General features: G+C 50.6%; 1 protein-coding gene across 3 annotated transcripts in view; it reads right to left on the reverse strand.

Annotated features, from left to right (window-relative positions):
- GNAO1 (G protein subunit alpha o1) overlaps nt 1-9,643 on the reverse strand; it is a 116,086-nt gene extending 106,443 nt beyond the window's left edge. For all 3 annotated transcript variants that reach the window (XM_042834846.1, XM_042834847.1, XM_042834845.1), the window contains exons 1-2: nt 9,507-9,643; nt 9,389-9,431 (exon numbers count right to left, since the gene is read on the reverse strand). In XM_042834846.1, coding sequence (XP_042690780.1) covers nt 9,389-9,431; nt 9,507-9,624 — 161 coding nt within the window. In that variant the 5' untranslated portion in view covers nt 9,625-9,643. The remainder of the gene's footprint in view (nt 1-9,388; nt 9,432-9,506) is intronic.
- Between the last annotated feature and the right edge of the window lie 11,246 nt (nt 9,644-20,889).

Here is a 20,889-nt window from a genome sequence, read left to right on the forward strand (position 1 = left end):
AGTCCTTTAGTTAAGCAGAAGTTGGGAATCTTGAATAAGAGATTAATGGGGGTTTTCTTGTTAAACTTAGGCAAAAGGTCGCTGCCCAGAGCAGAGCTATTGCCTCAGCTTGAACAGGCTGCACAGGCACAAGTCCTGCTGAGTTATGAGAACCTCCTAAAACCAGACAGTATGACTTCTCTTGATACGAATAACACTGCAAACAACTGCAACAGAAATAAATTTGAAAGCTGGTACCCGAGAGAACTTGAGTCAAAATGGAAACAAAAGATGCATGAAAAAGGCCGTGACAAAAGGAATCGTTTCTTCTTGCCCTGTGTTTTCCAAGAGATGTAGGAATGAAGATGTGGACAGAGATCTCATACACAGGACGGCACTAAAACTGGTCAGCCCAGCAGAGATGAGCCTGAGCTTTGTCTTCAACCAACCTGGGTGCACACACATCTGTCTGCAAGCAATAACCCAGATCTGCTCCCGCCCATTGATGTTGATGCGCACACTATGGGAAAACTCAATTGTCCTGAGGTTTGGGACCTGAGCGTGAATGAAACATGAGCTACATCTAACTATTTCCAGATTAGCAGCAGCAATCACTTGGCAGCACTGCAAGTCCTGTGGCCCTGCTGCCAGCAGCAGTGAGCAGTTGCTTCAGCGTATTTATATTGTTGGGGAATTTCAGCATGCTGGGTTGCCTGGGTTGGTACCGCTGTTATGGGCAGTCCGTAAGGTTTCCTATATTTTACATTTCAACTCCAAAAACCCATTTCAAAGCCTTACGCAGGAGCTCTTACAGAGACTGAATGTAAAGCTGATCCTGAATATCTGCGGGTTTGACCACAGATGGGAAAAAACAGAACAATCTGATCTCTCCAATCAGAACTAAAAGTACCAGTGTAATAATCAATTTTCATGCCCTGTCATGTAGAAAAGACATTACAATTTGTTGTTTACGCAAGAATGATTGAGAAACAAACATTTCTTGAAACGATCTGAAAACAGAAAATGCAGATAAACAAGAAAGTAGATAAGTTAACTTTAGATTCTGAATTATTTACTGAACTGCATGAAAACTACCACTAATTCTTTCCCATGTATGGCCTCACTCCCTGTATTTCTTCCCTCCGGATCCCCTGGCACCAGCACCAGCTTTAACCCCTCCTGCCCCACTCCCATCACTACGAGACGAGGCCCCACAGACACAGAGAACTCCTACCAAGCACACGTGTGCTGCAGCGCTGGGGGTCCCTGCCTCCTTGCCAACATGATGCCAATGCCACCAGAAGGCATTGCTGACTTTCAGGCTTGCACTTCGTAGAATCACAGAACCACCAGTGTTGAAGAAGAGCTCTCACATCCCCAAGTCCAACCCAGCCTACCCCCACTGTGCCCACTGCCCATGTTCCTCAGTGCCACATCCCCATGGCTCTGGGACACCTCCAGGGATGGTGACTCCCCACTTCCCAGGGCAGCTGTGCCACTGCATCACTGCTCTTGGGGAGAATAAATTGTTCCTAATATCCCAAACACCCACTGTTCTATTTGAACCCCTCAGACATGCACAGAGTAGCTGGGTTTCCCATGTAAGCTGAGGCAGGACCCATCTTGAAGGCAAGAAGGGGATACAGCACTTGGAGATTTTGTTAGCTGTATCCTACAGCTAAATTGAGGAAAACAAATCATGCCACTAGGAGCTTTCTGCTTTATTACATAAATATCTCCTCATTCACATGGAAAAGTTTGTCCAATTTGGGTAAACAATTAATTACCAAGGGTGATGGGTGACAACGACGATGCGAGGCGTATGTTCATCACAGTGATTTCCTTCCATCCCAGAGATGTGCTGACAGAGGGTGAGGATGGAGGCTCTGTAGTGCCTTTGGTGGTGCATGAGCTCTGGCTGCTATTTTGGAATTTGTCAGCAATGAGACAGGACCTCTCACCTGACATTGGAAAGGAGCCCCTGCACAGTGGGCAACAACGCATCTCCTGTGTCCTGATCCAGCCTGATCCAATGGCTGGTCACCAGCCCACAGCAGGGGGTTGGAAAGGGACGATCTTTGAGTCCCCTCCAACCTAAGCAATCCTATGATTCTATGCTCTCGCCCACCACAGGAGTCCAGCAGCAAAACCTCTTATTTGCCATCTGGATCATCACACCCAACAGCCATTTTGTGCGTGCAGCCCTTCCTGTGTGCTGCAGACAAGAGCTGCAAAAGCGGAGCTCCTACCTCCAGTCACCTCTTGCATGGAGAGGACAAATCACCAAACTTCGCACGTTTTTATCATTGAAGTGATATTTTCCACAATACCCCCCATTCTCTTTCAGTAACAATTCACAGGTAGTGCAGAAATCCTCCAAGTGTACACCAGGCAGTTGAGAGATGGCTGCTGCCCTAACCTTTTCCAAAAGCAGGTCCTGCAACGACCACCAAAACGGATTTCTGCACCAAAGGAGGCTTTGGAGAGCCACCGAAATTCCTAGGTTTGGGCAGGACCTTCTGTTACCGTGTTTTTTTCTTTCTCTAACTGCTTTTCTTTGGATCTTTAAGCTTATTAATGTCGATGAAAGCTCTGCTCTCTTAGATTGGGTGGGAAGAATCTCTCCTCAGAAGGAACAGCGGACCACTGGCACAGCTGTCCAGGCAGGTGGTGAGGCAGCGTCCCTGGAGGCGTTCAAGAAAAGGGTGGATGTGGCACTGAAGGACGTGGCAGTGGGCGATATGGGTGGTAGGTGGACTAGATGATCTTAGAGGTCTTTTTCCAACCTTAATGATTCTGTGATGCACTGATGCAATTTTTGGTGACCAAGCAGAGCAGGACATGCCCGGGAATAAAGAAAAACAAAGCACTTACAGCTCTTCTCTTTCAATGTCAAAACTGCTATTGATTAGCAATCTGCAAACAGATGGGATGTCAGCTTACTACACAATTCCCTGTGCTCCTCAGTTCTTTCTCAATTAACTTGAAAGCTGCAGGAGATAAGCATTTCTGTTGGTAAGCTAAGAAACGTCCCCATCAAAAGTTTTATAACATCATCACTATGAACAGAAAACGACTGAGTTTTGGATTAAAGGGCTTTTTCTCCCTTTTGCTCAGCTCTTTGCTTTGTGTTATCCAGAAGCACTTTTCAGCCTTTCGCATTTTCTGATTTTAGGCAGAATGCTAACAGCATCCCATAATCAGACTATAATCCTCCGGCCTCCCTGCGTCTGTCATTTGCATGAATGGCCTTGAAAATAAAACGAGAATGATTCAATTAACAGCTGACGGTGATTTTTATGTATGTGGTAGAACGTTTCTTTAGCGTTAGGAAAACCATGGCAAAATATCATTTGTACTTCTCACCACGGATGAAACCAAACCATTTATCGGCTGAGAAAAATGACCGCAGGTTTTAAGGTGCCAATATTTTTTAAAATGTAATTTCCAGACCTTTTTGTTCCCAGTTTTCATTTCTGCAGATGAAGCCATGTCTACAATCCCACCAAATGCCATGCAAACACTTGAAATTCAACAGATCTCCTGACAGTTGTACATTGGACAGACATCGGTTTAGGAAGAATGTGGTCCAAAGCCTACTGAGGTCAAAGAGAGAATTCAGGGGCAAGGCCATTCAAGTTGACTTAAACTAACTGAGATCACTGGTTTTAGTCTTGCTAATGCATAACAATAATAATAATAATAATATGAAATTAAAAAAAAAAAAAAAAATTAAAAGGAAAAGGAATGAGGCTGCAAAAACAACTCAGCAGTTGAGATGGTTTTTGTTTCCTTGTCTTCTTTCGGACTGTTTTTTACTGTACTCCCAACCTGGAATCCATAGGCTAAACTAAGGACAATTATTTTTTTTAACTTGTCTCAAAAGCCAGAAGAGCTGGAAGTTTCAAAACCAGAGCAAAGACAAATGCAAAGAATCCCCGGAACAGAATTCACTCAGTCACTATGTGAGTCCAGGTCTCACAGAAGCAATTTTAGGCTCTACAACAAACCTCCAATCCTCCGATCCCTGCTCCTGCACCAGGCTTTCGAGTGGCAGATCTACCAGCTTCAGCAGTCAGTGAGGACTTTTTGTCTTACAAACCCAGGCAAAACTGGGGGAACTTAACACTCACAGGGGTAGGATGTGATTCTGCAACAGGGCTGAAGAAAACTAGCTGTCTCATGGGCAACTCCTGATGATTCCGTAGGAATTTATTGACCGCCTGGCTCTTACTCTCCAACTGACCATAACCTGCTCTTGCCTTGACCAGCGTGAATCTTTTCTTCATTTTCCTCTTTCTCTTGACCAAGTCAAGTAGAATAGCCAACAAAGCACCTCTACCTTCATTAATTTTTTTCTTTTCCGCCCCTCTCCTCCCCCATTTTGGTGATGTTCCCCAGGAAATCACACTAGAGAACCCATGTTAGATGTGACCCAAGAAGGCTGTGGATGCCCCATCCCTACAGGCATTCGAGGCCAGGTTGGATGTGGCTCTGGGCAGCCTGGGCTGCTGGTTGGTGACCCTGCACATAGCAGGAGGTTCAAACCAGATGATCATTGTGGTCCTTCTCAACCCAGGCCATTCTATGGTTCTATGACTCTATGATGCCAGACAGATGGAAGAGAACAGGCTGAGAAGAACCACCACCATTTTCCAATTGTCACGACACAACGTAACGTTTCTTACAACTTCTGGGTTAGCCAAGCCAAACATAAAAGAAGACATCCCCAGTTACATTTGTGCAGATTTGTCTCTATCTTCAGAGTTCATTAAAAGAACTGCTTTCATCTCGTTAGCTTGCTAAAACATTTCCAACAGGACTAGATGTGTCATGTCAGAATATGACAGGCAAATTTCTTTTCAGGTTTTGAAAGTAGGTTGAAAGAGGAGAAGCTATGCAGTTCACTGTTGTCACTGAAAGATATTTTTACTGTTATGAGTTTCTTATACAAGAAACAAATTAAGAACTGTCAAGGAAAAAGAAAAAACCCAAACCTAAAATGTATTCTGTCTTGCCTGCTAATATAGTTACTGCTTTTCTCTAAAATTTCTCAGCCTAATAACAAGAAGTACAAGGAGATGAACTATGATTGCTAGCGTTTTCTTTTATAAGCACCATAATCCAAAGGGAAGGGGAAAAAGTGCTGAAAATACAATTCATCTTTTGCAACTACAAGCCAAAACAGATAGCCTCACTTTCCTCTTCCCCAGCCCTTATTTCTGCCCAGTTCAGAGGGTGCTGTGCCATTGCAGGGCATGGGAAGCGGCACCCACAGCACCCAGGGATGCAAAAAAGCATCTGGGAAGGGGCTGAAAGCACAAAATTGCTGAGGGCTGAGCCGCAGACACACAGCAAAGAGCAAGGCCCCGAGTGGGTGTTCACAACACATCGCTGGGTTTTGATGGCATTTACCATCAAATTGCTGAGACGGGCTGTAAACCAGTGGGTGGGGACTGTTTCTCACTCGGAAGAAGTTCATTAGATTATCAGTAATTCAGTTACATGGAGAGCATGTAGAGCCTGGAGCTGTTTCGAGGGGCTCTTTGATAAAGGTCAAAACAATATATCAGCAGGCTATTGGGACTGATGGCTGTTGGGAAGAAGATGGTACATCAAGAGAAATGTTGTACTCTCGCCTGATTTTTCCCTTTATTACACACTCCCATCTTTGGTGCAACTTAAATGCAAAAAGAGATGGAACTGCAAAGATGCCCATCAGTGGGGCACTGCCAGCACTGCTGAGGAAATGAGATGAGACTGTCTGGGAGGATATAGGGGGCTGGAAGCAAAAGCCAAAAAAAATACATATGTCCCAAAAACCCATGATTTTTGCTGTAGGCAGGTGAAGCCCTGTGTCCTCCTGAATGCTGCAGCCATCACTAACCTCTTGTTTGGGAAGGAGGAATGGCTCACCATCCAGAAAGGCAGCTGCTGAGTAAGTGGCCGGACCTTGGTTCTGAAGCCATGCCAGCTAATTCAGGCACTGTGCATTAACATTTAAATGCTGAATTCCCCAGTGTTCAGGGAATAGTTCCTCCCTGCTCACCACTGGAACACTGCATGCATCTGACTATTCTGCTGAATAGTAACAGGCTGAGATATTGGTGTTGTCCTAGGCTGGGGCTGCTTGATGAACAAGCACATTCACCAGAGTTGTAATTCCCTACAAAGTCCCACACACCAATAACAAGTCTTGCCTCAAAGCTACCATCCAGATAATCCAGAAAAGGAAATCAAATTCTGCCTGCCCTCAATGTTTACTTCAAGATATAAGATCTTAAAAAATGTTGGCATTTATTGCAGTCCTACATCAAAGCGAGCTCGCAGAGACCAGGTGGGGGGAGAGACAAATTTCTCTTGAATCACCCTCACCCTCTGACTGGCATTTTCAAAGGAGCTCCAGATTTGCCTGATAAAAGCTATTTTTCAAGGTGCAGAAAACAGCCTGGTCACTGTCTGATTCTGAGCACACTGGCTTGCGTGGCACACGTGCACCTCTCGGGGTGCTCCCCAAGCCACACAGCCCTCCTCTTGCTTTTGACACATGGACGAGGATGCAAAAGAATCCTGAGCAGACGCCACCAGCCAGGATGAGCACAGCCAAGGCACAGGGGCTGTGGGAGCCATCACCCTGTGCTGAGGGAAGCGCCACAGTGCCCGTGTTGTCACTGCCAATGCAGGCTGGCCTGCAGCCCTACCTGGCTGCGCCCACCTGCACCTCCTTTCTTCACTGCTGACTCCCCGCCACCTGCCAAAAGGTGCCTCCAAGCACTGATCAGCCCCAAGCCCCGTCCTCGCTAAGCTCTACAAGCGCTGCAGTTCTACCTGCTAGTTCTTCCCCACTACCCACTACCTCAAGGACTAACCGGGCAGCACGTAACCTCTCCTCAGCGCTCTGAGCAACGCCTGCTCTCCGTTCCTTTGTCTTAGCATTTTCTCATCTGCCTGCACATTCCTGTGCTCCTTCACGAGGCGACAGCCGAGTGTGAAACTGCCGTAGCCATTCACGGGGCTGAGATTTATTATCTAGAGGCGCACCAATAACACAGCATTAAAAAAATAAAACAGCGGTCTCTTTCATCAAAATCTAATGAACGCGCAATTTAATCTTTATTAAGAATTCATTAGGTTCTCAGCAAGCCCGCGTAATGGAGCTTGACCAGGTGAAATGCTAATGCCTGCATTATATTTAAATTAATTTTCAGAAGCGTTCGTTTCCCCGTGGCGCCCTGCAGCGCCGGCTCCCTCCGGCTGCTCCCAGCAACGCCGCGTCCCCACCCAGCCCAGCCTTACGCGGCCCCGCTGCACGCCCAGAGCTGCCACCGCGGCAGCCAGCTCCGCATCTTCAGGCACAGGGCTGCAAGCTGCCGTGCATCACGCTGGGGCTGCTTCCTTGAAAGGACAGATGCACAACAGGCTATTTCTCAGCCCTCACTCTACTAACGTAGCCCAGCGAGCCGGCTGTGATCTGGAACCGGTTTGGTTTAAACAGCAAGAACTCTGCTCCCCGCAGCACGGGAGCCCCGTGCACGGTTGTGTAAGGCCACAGCTGCCCCTTCTCAACAGCTGCCGCTGTTACTGTGGCAGCCACAGCCTCTCTTTCCACTAAACCGTCGCCCGCCATTCCAGCACGCTTCCGCAGAAGCGATTCCTAGAGATTAAATAATTTATTGCTGTTCATCTGCAGTAGCTCCTCTCAAGATCCACCTTTCACATACAAACCAAACCCGTCCTCCCAGCCCCAAATCCAGCCTCAAATCCCCGAAGCCGGCCCCAAATGCCCTTTCACGGGGGGCTCGGTGCCTTTGCACACCGATAGCAGTGGGAGAGGCGGATGGAACGGCGCTGAGGGCGAGGCTGCTCGCTGCCACAGCCCTGCAGCTCTGTGGGAAGAGCGTTGCCTTGGGCGGGGACGGTGGTTCGGTCCTCTGGAAACCCCCGCAGGGCCGGCTATCCCCGTACGCTCACGGCACCGAGCCGGGCTGCGGGCCCGCGGCGAGCCCACGCCCGCGGGTTGGCGAGCGGCGCCCGAGCCCCTTCGGCTGTTTCCGAGCCTGTTCGGCTCCCCCCCGACCGCCTCCGAGCGGTCTCCGAAGGCAGCCGAGCTCCGAGGGAGGAGCCGAGCGCAGCGCCAGCGGCGGTTCGAGTCCCCGCTGGGCGCTGTCCACCACGCGAACCGCCTGAAAGCCGCACCGCGCCGCGCCCGCGGGACAACGCGGAGGGACTGCGGATGGCAGCGGGCACACCGCCCGCACCGCCCGCACCGCCCGCACCGCCCGCACCCCGCGGCCCGAGGGCTCCTCCCAGCCACCGGCTCCTCCGCTATCGGGAAACAAGAACCTCTCCGTGCCTCTACCACTGTGACACCCAGCCCAGTGCACAGCTAAGGCGCCTGCTCGTTCCAGTGGGAAGCTGGGGCTGGATGGGCTTTAATTAATAGGAAGAAAAGGGAATGGAGTTGTTCTGCACCTCCACACCACCGTTGGTTCCCTGCACCTTCACTGGCTTCCCCGCGCCTCCATTAGCTCTGTGTGCCTCTGCTGGCTCTCCCACACCTCTGTTGGATCCCAATGCCTCTGTTGGATCCCCATGCCCACATTTAGCTCCCCACACCTCCGTTGGCTCTCCCACACCTCTGTACGCTCTCCCACACCTCTACATGCTCTCCTACATCTCTATAGGTTCTCCCACATCGCCAGTGGCTCTTCCATATTTCTGTTGTCTCTCCCACACCACCATTGACTCTCCCACATCTCTGCATGCTCTCCCAGGTCTCTAAAGGCCCTCCCACACCTCTGTTGGCTCTTCCACATCTCTACAGGCTCTCCCACATCTCTGTTGGCTCTCCCAAACCTCTGCAGGCTCTCCAACCCCTCATTAAGCTCTCCCTCAGCCCCGCTGGCTCTCCCCTTGGAAGCACTGCCTGGCCACGTGCTCAGATCACCGTGTGCCGGGGGCACGGTGTGGGGCAGCCATACCGGCCCATTCCCACTGGGGCCTGGCACATCTGTCAGGGAGATGCTGCGTGAGAACAGGGCTGATTTTTTCAGCGCGTCGGGTAGCGTGTTTTTCTTTTCCCTTTTTAATAACCCGTTTTCAATGTAATTGGCAACCGGCAGCCAAGTTCGCCTCTCATTAATTAAAAGGCTCAAATCTCGGGTAAAAGGGGCTTTGGGCGGCAGCGTTCCTCGCTTTAAATCCGCATTACGGGCGGATTTCGTGCTTTTTTCCCCCCCTCCTCCTCCTCCCGAGCGCCGGTCCCAGCCGCGGCCGCCCCCCCGCCGCCCTCAGCCCGGCGTTCAGCACCACGGGGCCCCGAACAGCAGCGGCCGCCGCCTCCCGCCCAGCGCTGCCCTCGGGTACAACATGGCGCCCGCGGCCCTCCGCGCCGCCCCGCGGCACTCACTTCATCTGCTTCACGATGGTGCTCTTCCCCGACTCGCCAGCCCCTGCGGGACAGAGAGAGAGAAGCGGTGAGCGCGGGGCGCGGAGCGCAGCGGGGCGCGGAGCGGAGCGGGGCTCACCGAGCAGGAGCAGCTTCACGTCTTTGGCCGCGCTGATGCCGTCCTCCTTCAGGTTCTTCTCGATGGCCTTGCTGCGCTCCAGGGCGGCCCGCTCCTCGGCGCTCAGGGTACATCCCATGGCGAAAAGGGATTTAATTTAATTTCAAAAAGGAAAAAAAAAAAAAAAAAAGGGGGGGGGTAAAAAAAAAAAAAAAAGCGCAGCCCCCGCCGCCGCCGCCGCCGCCGCCCGGGCGCAGGGAGCAGGAGGCAGCGCAACGCCGAGAGCCGCGGGGATTAACAAAGGCCTGCGGGCTCCGCAGCGGCGGGGCCGGCGGCTCCGTGCCCGAGCGCTCAGCGCATCCACGGGCTGCGGGCAGCGCGGGCGGCCGCGGGCGGGGCGGGGCGGAGCAGAAGGAGGAGGAGGAGGAGGAGCGGCAGGGGGAGGAGGAAGGCCGGAGGCGGGGGTGGGTCCGCGCCGCTCCGGGCTGCGCGCTTAGCGGGCGCGGGGCTGCGGCGGGCGCTCTGCTGGAGGCGCGGCGGCGGCGGCTGTGCCGGGGGAGGGAGCCGCGATCCGCGCTCCGCCGGCCTCGCCCGCTGCCGTGACGCGCGCGCCCCGCGCATGCTCCCACCGCCCCGCCTCGGCGCCGCACGGCGCGGCACCGCCGCTCTCCGGCGTGACGGGATCCCTCGGTGGCGGCACCGCCGGCATCCCGGCTTGTGTCAGCGGCACCGCAGCCGGCGGGAGCGGGAGCGGGAGCGGCTCGGCCCGCTGTAGGGCGCTGCTGGGGGCACGCCTCTGTGCTGTGCTGAGCTCTGGGTCCATCAGTGCGAAAAACACATGAAGTGTGTCCAGGGAAGGGAACGGAGCTGTGAGGGGTCTGAGCACAGCGCTGTGGGAGTGAATGGGGTGGGTCAGCGTGGAGAAGAGGAGCTCAGCACAGAGCTCTGCAGCCCTGACAGAAGGCTGTGGGAGGGGATGTCAGCCTCTGCTCCCAGGTAACGGCGACAGGATGAGAGTGATGGCCTCATGTTGAGGGTCAGGTTGGGTATTGGGAACAACTTCTCCCCAAGAGCAGTGACGCAGTGGCACAGCTGCCCAAGGATGGGGGGAGTCACCGTCCCTGGGGGTGTCCCGGAGCTGTAGGGATGTGGCACTGAGGGATGTGGGCAGTGGGGGTGGGCTGGGATTGGACCTGCGGATGTGAGAGCTCTTAATGACTCTATGAAAGGCCTGTGTTGTAGGGAACAGGCTGCCCTCTGCCATGGGCAGCCAGGCCAAGGAGCACGCTGGAGGGACGGAGTTGCTGCACACCCTGCTGTGCCTCCCTGTAAAACAGAACCAGGAGGATGCTGTGGGGCCGCTGCCCGCTGTGACCCATCCATAAGGAAACACCGGGTCCAGGTGGGGCTGGGCAGGGGCTGCCATTTCCTGGGCTGGGAGCTCACGCTGCACCAAGCCTCCTGCGGGCTCTTCTCGCAGCTGCTCTCCCGTGTTCTGCACTTCCAGTAGCCTCACACCCTTCCTGTAGGGGTGGAAATAAGATTTCTATAGACACAGCTTCCCTGGCTCTCTCCTTCTAGAAGGCATCACCTCCTTACACGACCTCCTTCCCATAAAGCACTGTTTCCATTTTCCCTCTACACCTCTGAAACAAAGGGGAGAAACAAGGCATCTGGTTAACAATGTAAAGTAGGGATGTGAGGCAGAGCAGACAAAGGGAAGTAGAAAGGAGCTCATAAATAATGTTAGCATACTCAAGGGCCAGCAGTATTTACCGAACATTTGTGAGCTAATAGGTACTGAATATCTGAATTTGGGGTAATTTATTTCTGGGAGCCCAGGGGACCGAGGGTATACCTGCATGGAAAAGCAAGCCTACTGCTTGCATTCAGCAGGGAGCAAAGCGGGGTGGGGGTGGCTGCAGAGCAGTTCCTGCTCTTTCATACTTGAGCAAATCTCTTGTGTAAAATCAATAGGATCAGAATTTCAATCAATAGGTTTCATTTCAATGGTACCAGCTGGAGGGCATTATGAAAAGTGCAGTACAGGAAAACCACAATCCAGAAATCCAGAGGCGGTGTCCTCATGAGATGGCTGCACTTTCTGCCCATCTACCCAGCAGCTTGCCAGCCCTGGAATCATGCTGGGATCCTCTTGAAGGATTTTTTTAAGAGAATTAGTCTTTTGTATCAGCCTCTGGCTACTTGTTAATAGGCAAATTTGTACGAGAGCTGCTCTGAAAGCAGTGCCTCCTCTTTTATGATGTTGTCCCACAGTGTCAGAGGCGGATGTTGGTGGTATGGCAGTAGAGGCTGAGCCTTCCTGCCAATATTCCATTACATTTTGCTGTTGTGTGGCAGCAGTAAAGGGGCAGCCTGACAGGATGCCATCTGGCATGGGAGCGCATACAAAGCAAAGGTGTGGAACCGATCACGGAATCGTTAAGGTTGGAACAAACCACTAAGATCCCCAGATCCAACCCTCAGCCCACCCGACCATGCCCACTGCTCACGTCCCTCAGTGCCACATCCCCATGGCTCTGGGGCACCTCCAGGGACAGTGACCTCCTCACTTCCCTGGGCAGCTGTGCTGCTGCATCACCGCTCTTCTGGAGAAGAAATTTTTCTTAACGTGCAGCCTGAACCTCCCCTGGCTCAACTTGAGGCCATTGCCCCTCATCCTATCACTATTTACCTAGGAGAAAAGGTTTTGCTGGTGCAGATTTTTATGAGCACAACTTGCAGGCTCCTGTTCGTTGCTAGTAATATGCATGGCTAATAGTGGCTGCGTGAAAAAATAATGTTCTGTAGCTAAGATTTTGCTCTATCAAACTGTGTTGTGCTTTTTGTAGCTGCTGTGATTTCCACAGAAATAAATAGAAGGCATTACTTTCGGAGCAACCTGAACCTCCTGCCATTGAGAAAATTTCTCTTTTCCCTGACGGGTGCAGGATCTGTGCTTGGCATTTTGTGCAATGCACGCTCTTAGGCTCTCCATGAGTACCCACTGATTTCTTTCCCGGAGGAAAGCTGGCAGTGGTTGGGTCATCGCCTTGTGCTCTCAGTGAGATTCAGGACAGCAGCTGCGAGATCGAGCCGTTGCTGAGCCGTTTTTGTGCAGCTGCGAATTGAGCAGAGCTGATGGAAATGTTTCCTTTGAAATTTTTGTAGTGGGAATTTTCATTTTTTGACAAATCTGCTTTTTTTTCGCGGCAGATGAATTTCAAGAACTGAAAAGAAGAAAGCCTAACCTCCCCCACCGAACCAGCAAAACACGTACCAGCCTACTTGGCTTCAGAGAGAATTATATAGAGTTTTGTTCCTGAAAATGATGTTTCCATTTTTTCAGGACCCGACTGAAGTCTTCTTCTAATAAAAAGTGGTTGTTTTCAGTTAAAAAAAAATAAAAATCAGATTAAGACAGGGGGTGAGAACCGTTTCTTTTCCGGCCAGTCCTGCAGTGAAGCTGGCCTACTCCAGCTGTGTGAAGAGTGCGGGGCAAGGAGGTGGGAGCTGGAAGCGTGCCTGGAGCTGAGGCTCAGGAGCCCTGACTCGTCCCTGCGGAGCATCACGAAGCCCACACCAAATGCACCAAGCGCTCCTGCCATCTCACCATTAGGAAGTTTTCCCCGGATATTCAGCCTAATTTTTCATTCTTTGAATTGATGTCAATTACCCCCCAGCTAAACCTAGTTATGCGGTAGAAGACAGGTTTAAAATACTGCATGATCTCACTAAATTGAAGAAATGGACTGGAATCGATACAATGAGAGGCAATAAGAATGCCCATAAAGGTTAAGTGGTTGGTGGAGGAAGGATTAATGAAATGCACACGTACCAGGTCAAGTTGCAAATACCCTCACTTTGTTCTTACTCACTCCATACTCCACAGATACGTTCTGGTCCTTCCAATTGAATGAGGTGCCTCAGAATCTGACTCATGACTTGGAGAGTTATGAGACCAGCGTCAAGGAATGGTTGGGTTCAGTGCATGGAAAATGCAAGAAAAGGGTTTTACTGCTTCTTGTTTAATTCTGCAAAGAGCCCCAACTGGTGGCTTCTCCAAGTGAGGAAGAACACTGCCAGCTCCTCTCCTTTCCCTGCAGCAACTTTCAGCTCAGCCTACAAAGGTTTTTCAGCGCCGATGTTTTCCATTTTCTAGTGGTTCAGGGACACGTGGCAGATAAAGAGAAAAGCTTGTAGGCCTAAAAAAAAAACAACCAAACAACCAGAAGTAGAATAATGAACTTTCGATACTGATCATTGGAGAGAAAATCAGTGCAGGTTCCCTTGTGGGTCTTCTCATTCCTGGGGACAGGTTTGTGTAGAGATGCCTTATTTTCTGTCCTTTTGCCTTGTCTGATTTCTGCCTGTATGGCACTGGGTAAGCCATACCTCGGCGGAGATGTGAGAATCTAAATGAAACAGAACTAAATGTGGGGAAGAAACTTATTCCTGTCTATTTTCTGCTGTATGGAGCTATAATAGCATCCCTGGTTCAGCAGGTGCACGGGTAACCTTGCAAAGCTGTGAGGCTGCAGCTATGCAGTGCTGTCCTTCAGGCAGAGTGAGATAATGCCAGAGTGAGATGGGGTGTTTGACCTTGGCTTGGGTTTTAAGGAGGGCAAGGGCCCATAAGCCCTTTGCCACTCATCTTTCCTCAGTATCAAGGATGGGGATCTCACAGGAATGAAAAAAATCTGCCACAACCCAGGAAGACGGGTTAAAGAGGCAGCCCTGGTTCCTCCATGCAGAGAAACCCATCATTGCTTGGGCTCCACGAAACCAAGTTTAACCTCTGCGCGGTCTTAATGAAGCCAAGTTCAACCTTCTGCATTAAGCATTCAAGTTCAGCCATGCAGTTGATTGCCTGTGAGTGCCATTTTACCCAGCTACTGTCATCATTTGCAGGATTTGGATAGACAATTTAGGCAGCTCTGTTTACAGCACTTCAGTAGCATTCCTGTGTTTATAGAAATGCCATCCAGAAGCCTTGCAGCTCTCATCCACACAAGTAGTCCTGATGAGGGATCTTATGGAGGAACGCTAATTCTGTCCCTAAAAATATGAGCACATTCTTACCTCGTAGCTCTCAGCAGCTACTCTAAGTGCAAATACACCATTTGTTAAATGCAACTCCTACCATTTTTCTCTGCAAAATCCTATCAGTATTTTTCGCCCGCAATCATCGCATTGTTCTTCTATTAGAATTGTATGTTACAATATTTAAAATAAGCATCTGCTTTACCAAGTGTTATTCCAGTGTCATGCGCTGCTTCCTGATTGTAAGTACTGATGTGATTCAGGAAGGCTAGCTTTAGCTGACAGAGGCTGTAATCAGCGAACAGAAAGAGACACTCCTCCAGCGGAGAATGAGTAATGGGAGTCAGCTCTCACCTCTGATTCTGGAGAGAGCCCACAGAGACCAGCTGTCCTTGGCTGGAGTTAACCTTCATGAGCATCCCTCACCACGCTCCGAGCCAAGGACTTGCTTTGACGGGAAGGCAAGGGGGGGAACAAGTCCTGCACGGGCACAAGAGGTGTTATTCTGAGAAGGTCACACTGGGGGGAAATGGCATCTCAAGTGAGGGTGAAACCGTACCTCGAGCAAAGCCTGTGTCTGGCGTATCAGTGCGTGTCATTAATACCAAAATATTGGCTGGATGCTAAAATTGATCCAGGTTCGAAAAGAGTCCAGGAGATAAAGGTCCAGGAGAAAACATCCACCAAAGGTTACGAAATACGCAGAGTTCCTGCAGCTGAAATCTGGAATATGTGCTGAGTTATCCAGTGGGCATCTAAATCCTTTGGGTCTCAGCACAGCAGGACGCTGATGGCCCTTCTGGATCCCTGCTCAGTCTCTGCCCTCCCCATTAGCCCTGCAGGGAGCTGGATGTCTCCAAGTAACCTTAGTGGTTGCACTGGGCAGAGGGAGTCCAACAAACCCATAACTTTATAGGGAAAACTGGAAAGGACAAAGAAAACCTGAGCCAACCTCAGCTGCCTTAGATTCTTCTTCATGCCATGTTTTGTATTTCCTCTTTCCTCCCTGCCATCTTTCTCCAGCCATTTCCTTCACGTTAACCACCCCTCCACATTCCTCTGTGCTGTTGCTCAGGTTTGGCTCCAGCTTTGGATTCCTGCTCCCCTTCAGAGAGCAGACAGGAAAAGCAGTTGGGCTGGAGCTTGCAGCCCATTCCCTTTCTGTGCGAGGCTGGGACCATGCTGTGACCCCCAGATAAGAAACCCCACGTGAGTTCCTATTTCAGTGTGAGCTCCAATTTCAGCATGGCATGGGGTGCCGCGGCCGCCAGAGAGCAGGAGCCCTGCTATCAGAGCATGTCCTTGCCGTATCTGGGAAGCTTTTATCTTCCAAATGCCTCCAGCTTAAATTTTTTGTACATCCTATGTCTCCTTGCTGGGCAGTTTGCCCCACTGACATCCCTGGGTGGAACGGCACTGGGGCACAACAGTTTCGTTTCCAGCCAGGGCCTCTCTGTGCACTGCCATCACTGGCACCAAGGACCCCATTTTCCCCTGCAGGGAGAGGAGCTGGAGGGGCGGCAGTTACCCGAGCCTCCCAGTACATTGCTTCTCTTGTAGAACGTTGAGCTTTCAGACCATGCAGGCTGCATCAAGCTTCATCAACCGACGTCAAACCTTTTTGAAGTTTCAATTGCTTCCTTGCTCGAGATGGAGCTATCATTTTTATTGCTTTGGTTGCTCAGGCAGGGAGAGGGAGAGATGAACAAAGCAGTGCAATCCTCTTGAATTAGGATTGATTTTCACGAATTCTTCATGTTGATTTTTTTCCTAAGCATTTAATTGATTGTGATTTTTTTTTCCTCCTTCCTCCTTTTCAGTAGCATTTGTCCTCAGTCGTTCGCCACCGCTGGAAAAGAGAGGGAAAAGAAAAGCCCCGTGCGAGATGGAGATTCGAGGGCATTACGCACCAAAACATTTGTTGCTATTTACTTTTGGAAGTGCTGCTCTGCGGCGGCGGGGCTGCAGCCACCATCTGTTGGGGATTACAGCGCCGAGCAAACCTGCACAGGTGAGCATCCTCCTGATGGCCGCTGCTCGGCATCGGCGGTCCAGGATGCAGAGGAAATCTTCCCCTTCTCTCTCTGCCGTAAAACGTCTCTGTGACGGATGCTAATTATTAACAAGGCGGTCGCAGCTTTTTAGCTTCAGGCTGCTTGTATCTTGTCCCCTTATCCCATGCACCAGCAGCTGGGGCAGGCAGCGGCTCTGCAGGGCAGGAGATGGGGCTCTGGGCGCTGCGCTCCATCTCTGTGCATCTCAGCAAACACAGAAACACATTATCATACGTGACTCTTGCCTACACAGGAACTGTTCGCAAGGTTAGCAGAGGGTTTTCTCCCCATGCAGGGGCAGGGAGAAGGCCGTGTGCTGCTCTCTGCACGAGGGATGTGATTGGGATTTGGGCACACAGCACAGCTGCCCCCAGAGCTGGGCCAGCTCCATCGGCACTCCGCATCATTCATCGGTTTATGGCTGATCACTTTATGTAAGCGCGGGGGAACATGTGCGAGGCTGTGGGTTTGGCAGGGTTTAGCTGTCATAATGCCCCTGCACACAGAGGGAAGGAATCGTAAATTCGTCCCTTCTCCCTCCTGCTGGCTGCACACAAGGCTGGGATGAAGCGTTTTCCAGCCAGGACTGACCACAGCAGGCAGCAGCACGTACCCCAAGGAGTGCACAGCACCTGCGTGGCTCAGGAATTTGGGGCACATCCCAGGAATCCTGGCCGTGGCAGCAGGATGCTGTGCCGCAGCCTGGGAACCTGCCCGCCAAGGTTATGAAATCAGGGCTGGGGTTGTGATGGGGAATTAATCTTTTCCAACTGCCCTTTGGCCTGGACGGTTCTGACCATCTCTGAATTAATATTTTAAGTGAATTTTATAAAATGTGCTGAAGGAGGGGAGGGAGATTGCTTTTCCCTTGCTGGGACACAATGCTGATTAACCCTTTGGGTTCTTTCATTGTCAGGCGGTGCTTAATTATTTAATCAATTTTGCAGGTTTGGCTGGAAGTTTTTGCACATCTAAGAGATCACTTGAGCAATTAAGAGGCTGCCCTGATGAGCTCCTGGCTCTGGTCTGTGTCGGATGAAGACGGGTTGCTGGTTGAATCCATCCCTTAGGGCATTTTTGATGCCATGGTGTTGGGAGGAGGGTGGGTCCTGCCCAGGATGCACTGTCAGCTCTCAAACTAAGCAGAAGGCTCAAAGTTTCACAGCTGGGGAAGGGCTGGAAATTGGAAATGTTGTATTATGTGCTTTAGGGGAAGGAATGGCCCTCTGTGCAGAGCAACACAGCCCGCTGAGCTGCTGGCTGTTTCAGTTTGGGGCAGCATCAGAGGGCCCAGAGTGAACCCAAAAGCTTTGGTTGTTGGTTCTTTGGAAACCAATTCACCCCCACAGATTGCCCCCATAAAGGAGTTTTGTGGTTTTTTTCTCAGCCCTTAGTTGCTTTAGCTTGTCAACCTTTGTTTGATGGGAAATCAATCTCATTGCTTTCGCTATTGCTTTTCCAAGGAAGCCTCCCCATTCCCTAGCTTACTCCATTAATATTTATTGCACTGGCAGGTAGGATCCTGAATTAACATTTCTGTTATTTCCCCTTCTATTATGTTTTCTCTGTACTTTTGATCAATGTTCAAGTGCTTTCACTCCATACATTTATTGCCCTACATTTCTTCTTGCAGACTCTGAGCTGCAGCTGTATTTTGCTTGCATGTCCCTTAACCCACGTCTCTGAGAGCTGCCTCTGCTTTTCAGATTCCCCACAAAGAAGCAGCTGCTCTGGACCCCATCACCCACAGCTGTAATCAGTGTTTGAATCTGTGCCAGATTTGAGCCACGCGTCCATCAGTGCTGGGGACAGATTTCATGTGTGACAGGGATGAAGACGTCTCCTTGGGGATGGTTTTGCTTTGAGACAGGTTCCTGCCCAAAACAGAAACCAGGAATGGGTTGGATTTTGGTATAGGTGACCGAAATGGTCTGGTGAGGACAGCAGTCCTTGAGATGGGTGGTAGGAACGTGGTGATGCTCTGGGCAGGACTTTGTTGCTGTGCCTGCGAGACGGTCGTTAAACCACCTTGGGAACAAGACTTCTTTCCTCATGTAAATCCTTCTGTAGAGCTGGAAAGGGGAGAAATCTGCCAGGTGAATCTGCTAGGAAAATTCACAGAGCACAGAAATACAATTCCTTCCCTTTGGAGCCAAACAAGGTCCTGCCCGTGGGCACCTGAAGGTCCTGAGCATCAGGACGTGGATGCTGGACGCCCAGCTCTGGACTTGGCATTTCCCCATTCACGCTGTGGACTGGAACCCAGGAGGCACGGCGTCCCCAAACATCCTGCAGCTCATTGTTTGGCTCTGCTTCCTTCCTCCCAATGGGGCTGTTAGGGGTGTGGTGCCCACCTTGGAGGAAGGCATCTTCCTGCACAGGATGGGGATTTGTTGCAAAGTCAGCTGCACCAGACTGAGGTTGGGCTTCTGCAATTAGGAGACGGACTTTACACAGTCTGATAGCAGTAGTATGAGGGGGAATTATTTTAAACTAAAGGAGGGGAGGTGTAGATGAGATGTTAGAGGCAAACTTTTCACTCAGGGGGCAGTGAGGGGTGAGGCACAGGAATAGGTTGCCCAGCAAAACTGCGGATGATCCATTCCTGGAGGTGTTCAAGACCAGGCTGAATGGGGCCCTGGGCAGCCTGGTCTGGTGAGGGCAAGCCTGCCTACTGTGTGAGGTCCCTTCCGACTCAAGCCATTCTATGATTCTATGGTTCTGTGACAGTCCTGTCCCACTGTTGGATGCAGCTGGTGGATGTCCCATATTGCGCACTCATCCCATTGCTGTGAGGAGGTAATGCAAGCTGGCACGATCCACAGAGAGAGGAATTGAGAGGTTCTTCCTCCCTGAGAGCTCCGTCTGAGCACACTGTGTTCCTCCAGCTGTACTTCTCAGTGTTTAATGCCATGTTCTTTAATAAAAAGGAAAAACAAAAGCAAAAACACTTTCTCCAGCTTGCCTTGTGCTTGATTTTGTTTTCTATTTGCCTCTTTTTCCCTCTCCTCGCACTGCAGTTTTGCCACAGAGCAGCTCAGAGAGCTCCACTGTCTTTTCCAGCCTGGGAGAAAATTCTGTTAGAAAAGTAAAGCACAAGACTTCATTCACTGTGCATCCATCCTAAAAACCACTCTGTGTGTCGGAAGCATCTTATTGCTGCTGGTTGCCAAGCTGTTTGAAATCCTTAACAAATGGAGCTCCCAGCTGGGAGCACTGGGCACGGCTTGGTGGTGGGACTGGGTAGGTCAGGGTAGAGCAGGACTTGTTAATCTCAGAGCTCTTTTCCAACCTAGATGATGCTGTGATTGCTGGCCAAGAAAAGGCCATGGCCTGGCTCCCAACTGCAACCGAGTCTCTATTTCTAGATCTAAATTGGCAGGTTTGTCCCAATGCATCCTACCACTGGTTCTCATCTCATCTTTCACTTGCAGGACACAGCCTCACCTTTTTGCCTTGCACAGCATAACAAGGCTTTATCCAGAATCCCACAAAAACAAGAATGCCCTAAAATTAGTATTTTTCCCTAGAACAGCTCATGTTTTAGTGGAAGAAGAACTGATTCCTGTGTCTGGTGTGGGAGCAGAGCAATGCAAGCACAGATCCTCGGGCCAGGCTGGAATGCACAGACTCTCCCTTGCAGCATTGCATCTGCATGAAAACGAAATAAAAGAATTCAGCATCTGTGCAAAAGCCTCAAAATCTATTGCATCGCATGTACCAAACAGACTTGCAGAGGTTTGTTTGTTGGTTTGTTTTTCGTTTTGTGTAAAGTGCCCTGCACAAGGCATTGCTGGCTCCTTGGAGCCCCCAGGCACTGCTGGGTATTGGGTTGGGATTTTGTTAGATGAAAATATCTGGGTAAAAGGATCTGCCTGTTACAGAGGAAAACGTGGATTTTTCTTTGTCTGGGATAAATGCCTGGGAAATGACACATTTTTCTCTAAGCTCAACTCTCCCCTTCCCCATAGCACTAATTATGATCTAGCCGGTGATAATAACACCTATAGAAAATAGTCTTGGAGTGACACTTCAGAAGTGAAATATTTTGTTGGATTCTTCGTGAGAAGCTCAACGTTTTTTGTGTCGGAGGCTGTAAACGCTGGGGAAAAGCAACTCTGGTTGGACCACTCAGTCCCTATGTGGGGCTCAAATCACACAGTGGGTGTAGTTGCAATCCATCCACCTGCCATTCATCCATCATCCACCCATCCATCCCACCACCCATCCATCCATCCAAGCATCCCCAAATCCATCCATCCATCCATCCATCCATCCATCCATCCATCCATCCATCCACCCATCCA

This window comes from Centrocercus urophasianus, unplaced genomic scaffold (genome assembly GCF_019232065.1).
Source record: "Centrocercus urophasianus isolate 14NV4802_14NV808 unplaced genomic scaffold, USGS_Curo_1.0 seq_49, whole genome shotgun sequence".
Classification (NCBI taxonomy): Eukaryota; Metazoa; Chordata; class Aves; order Galliformes; family Phasianidae; genus Centrocercus; species Centrocercus urophasianus.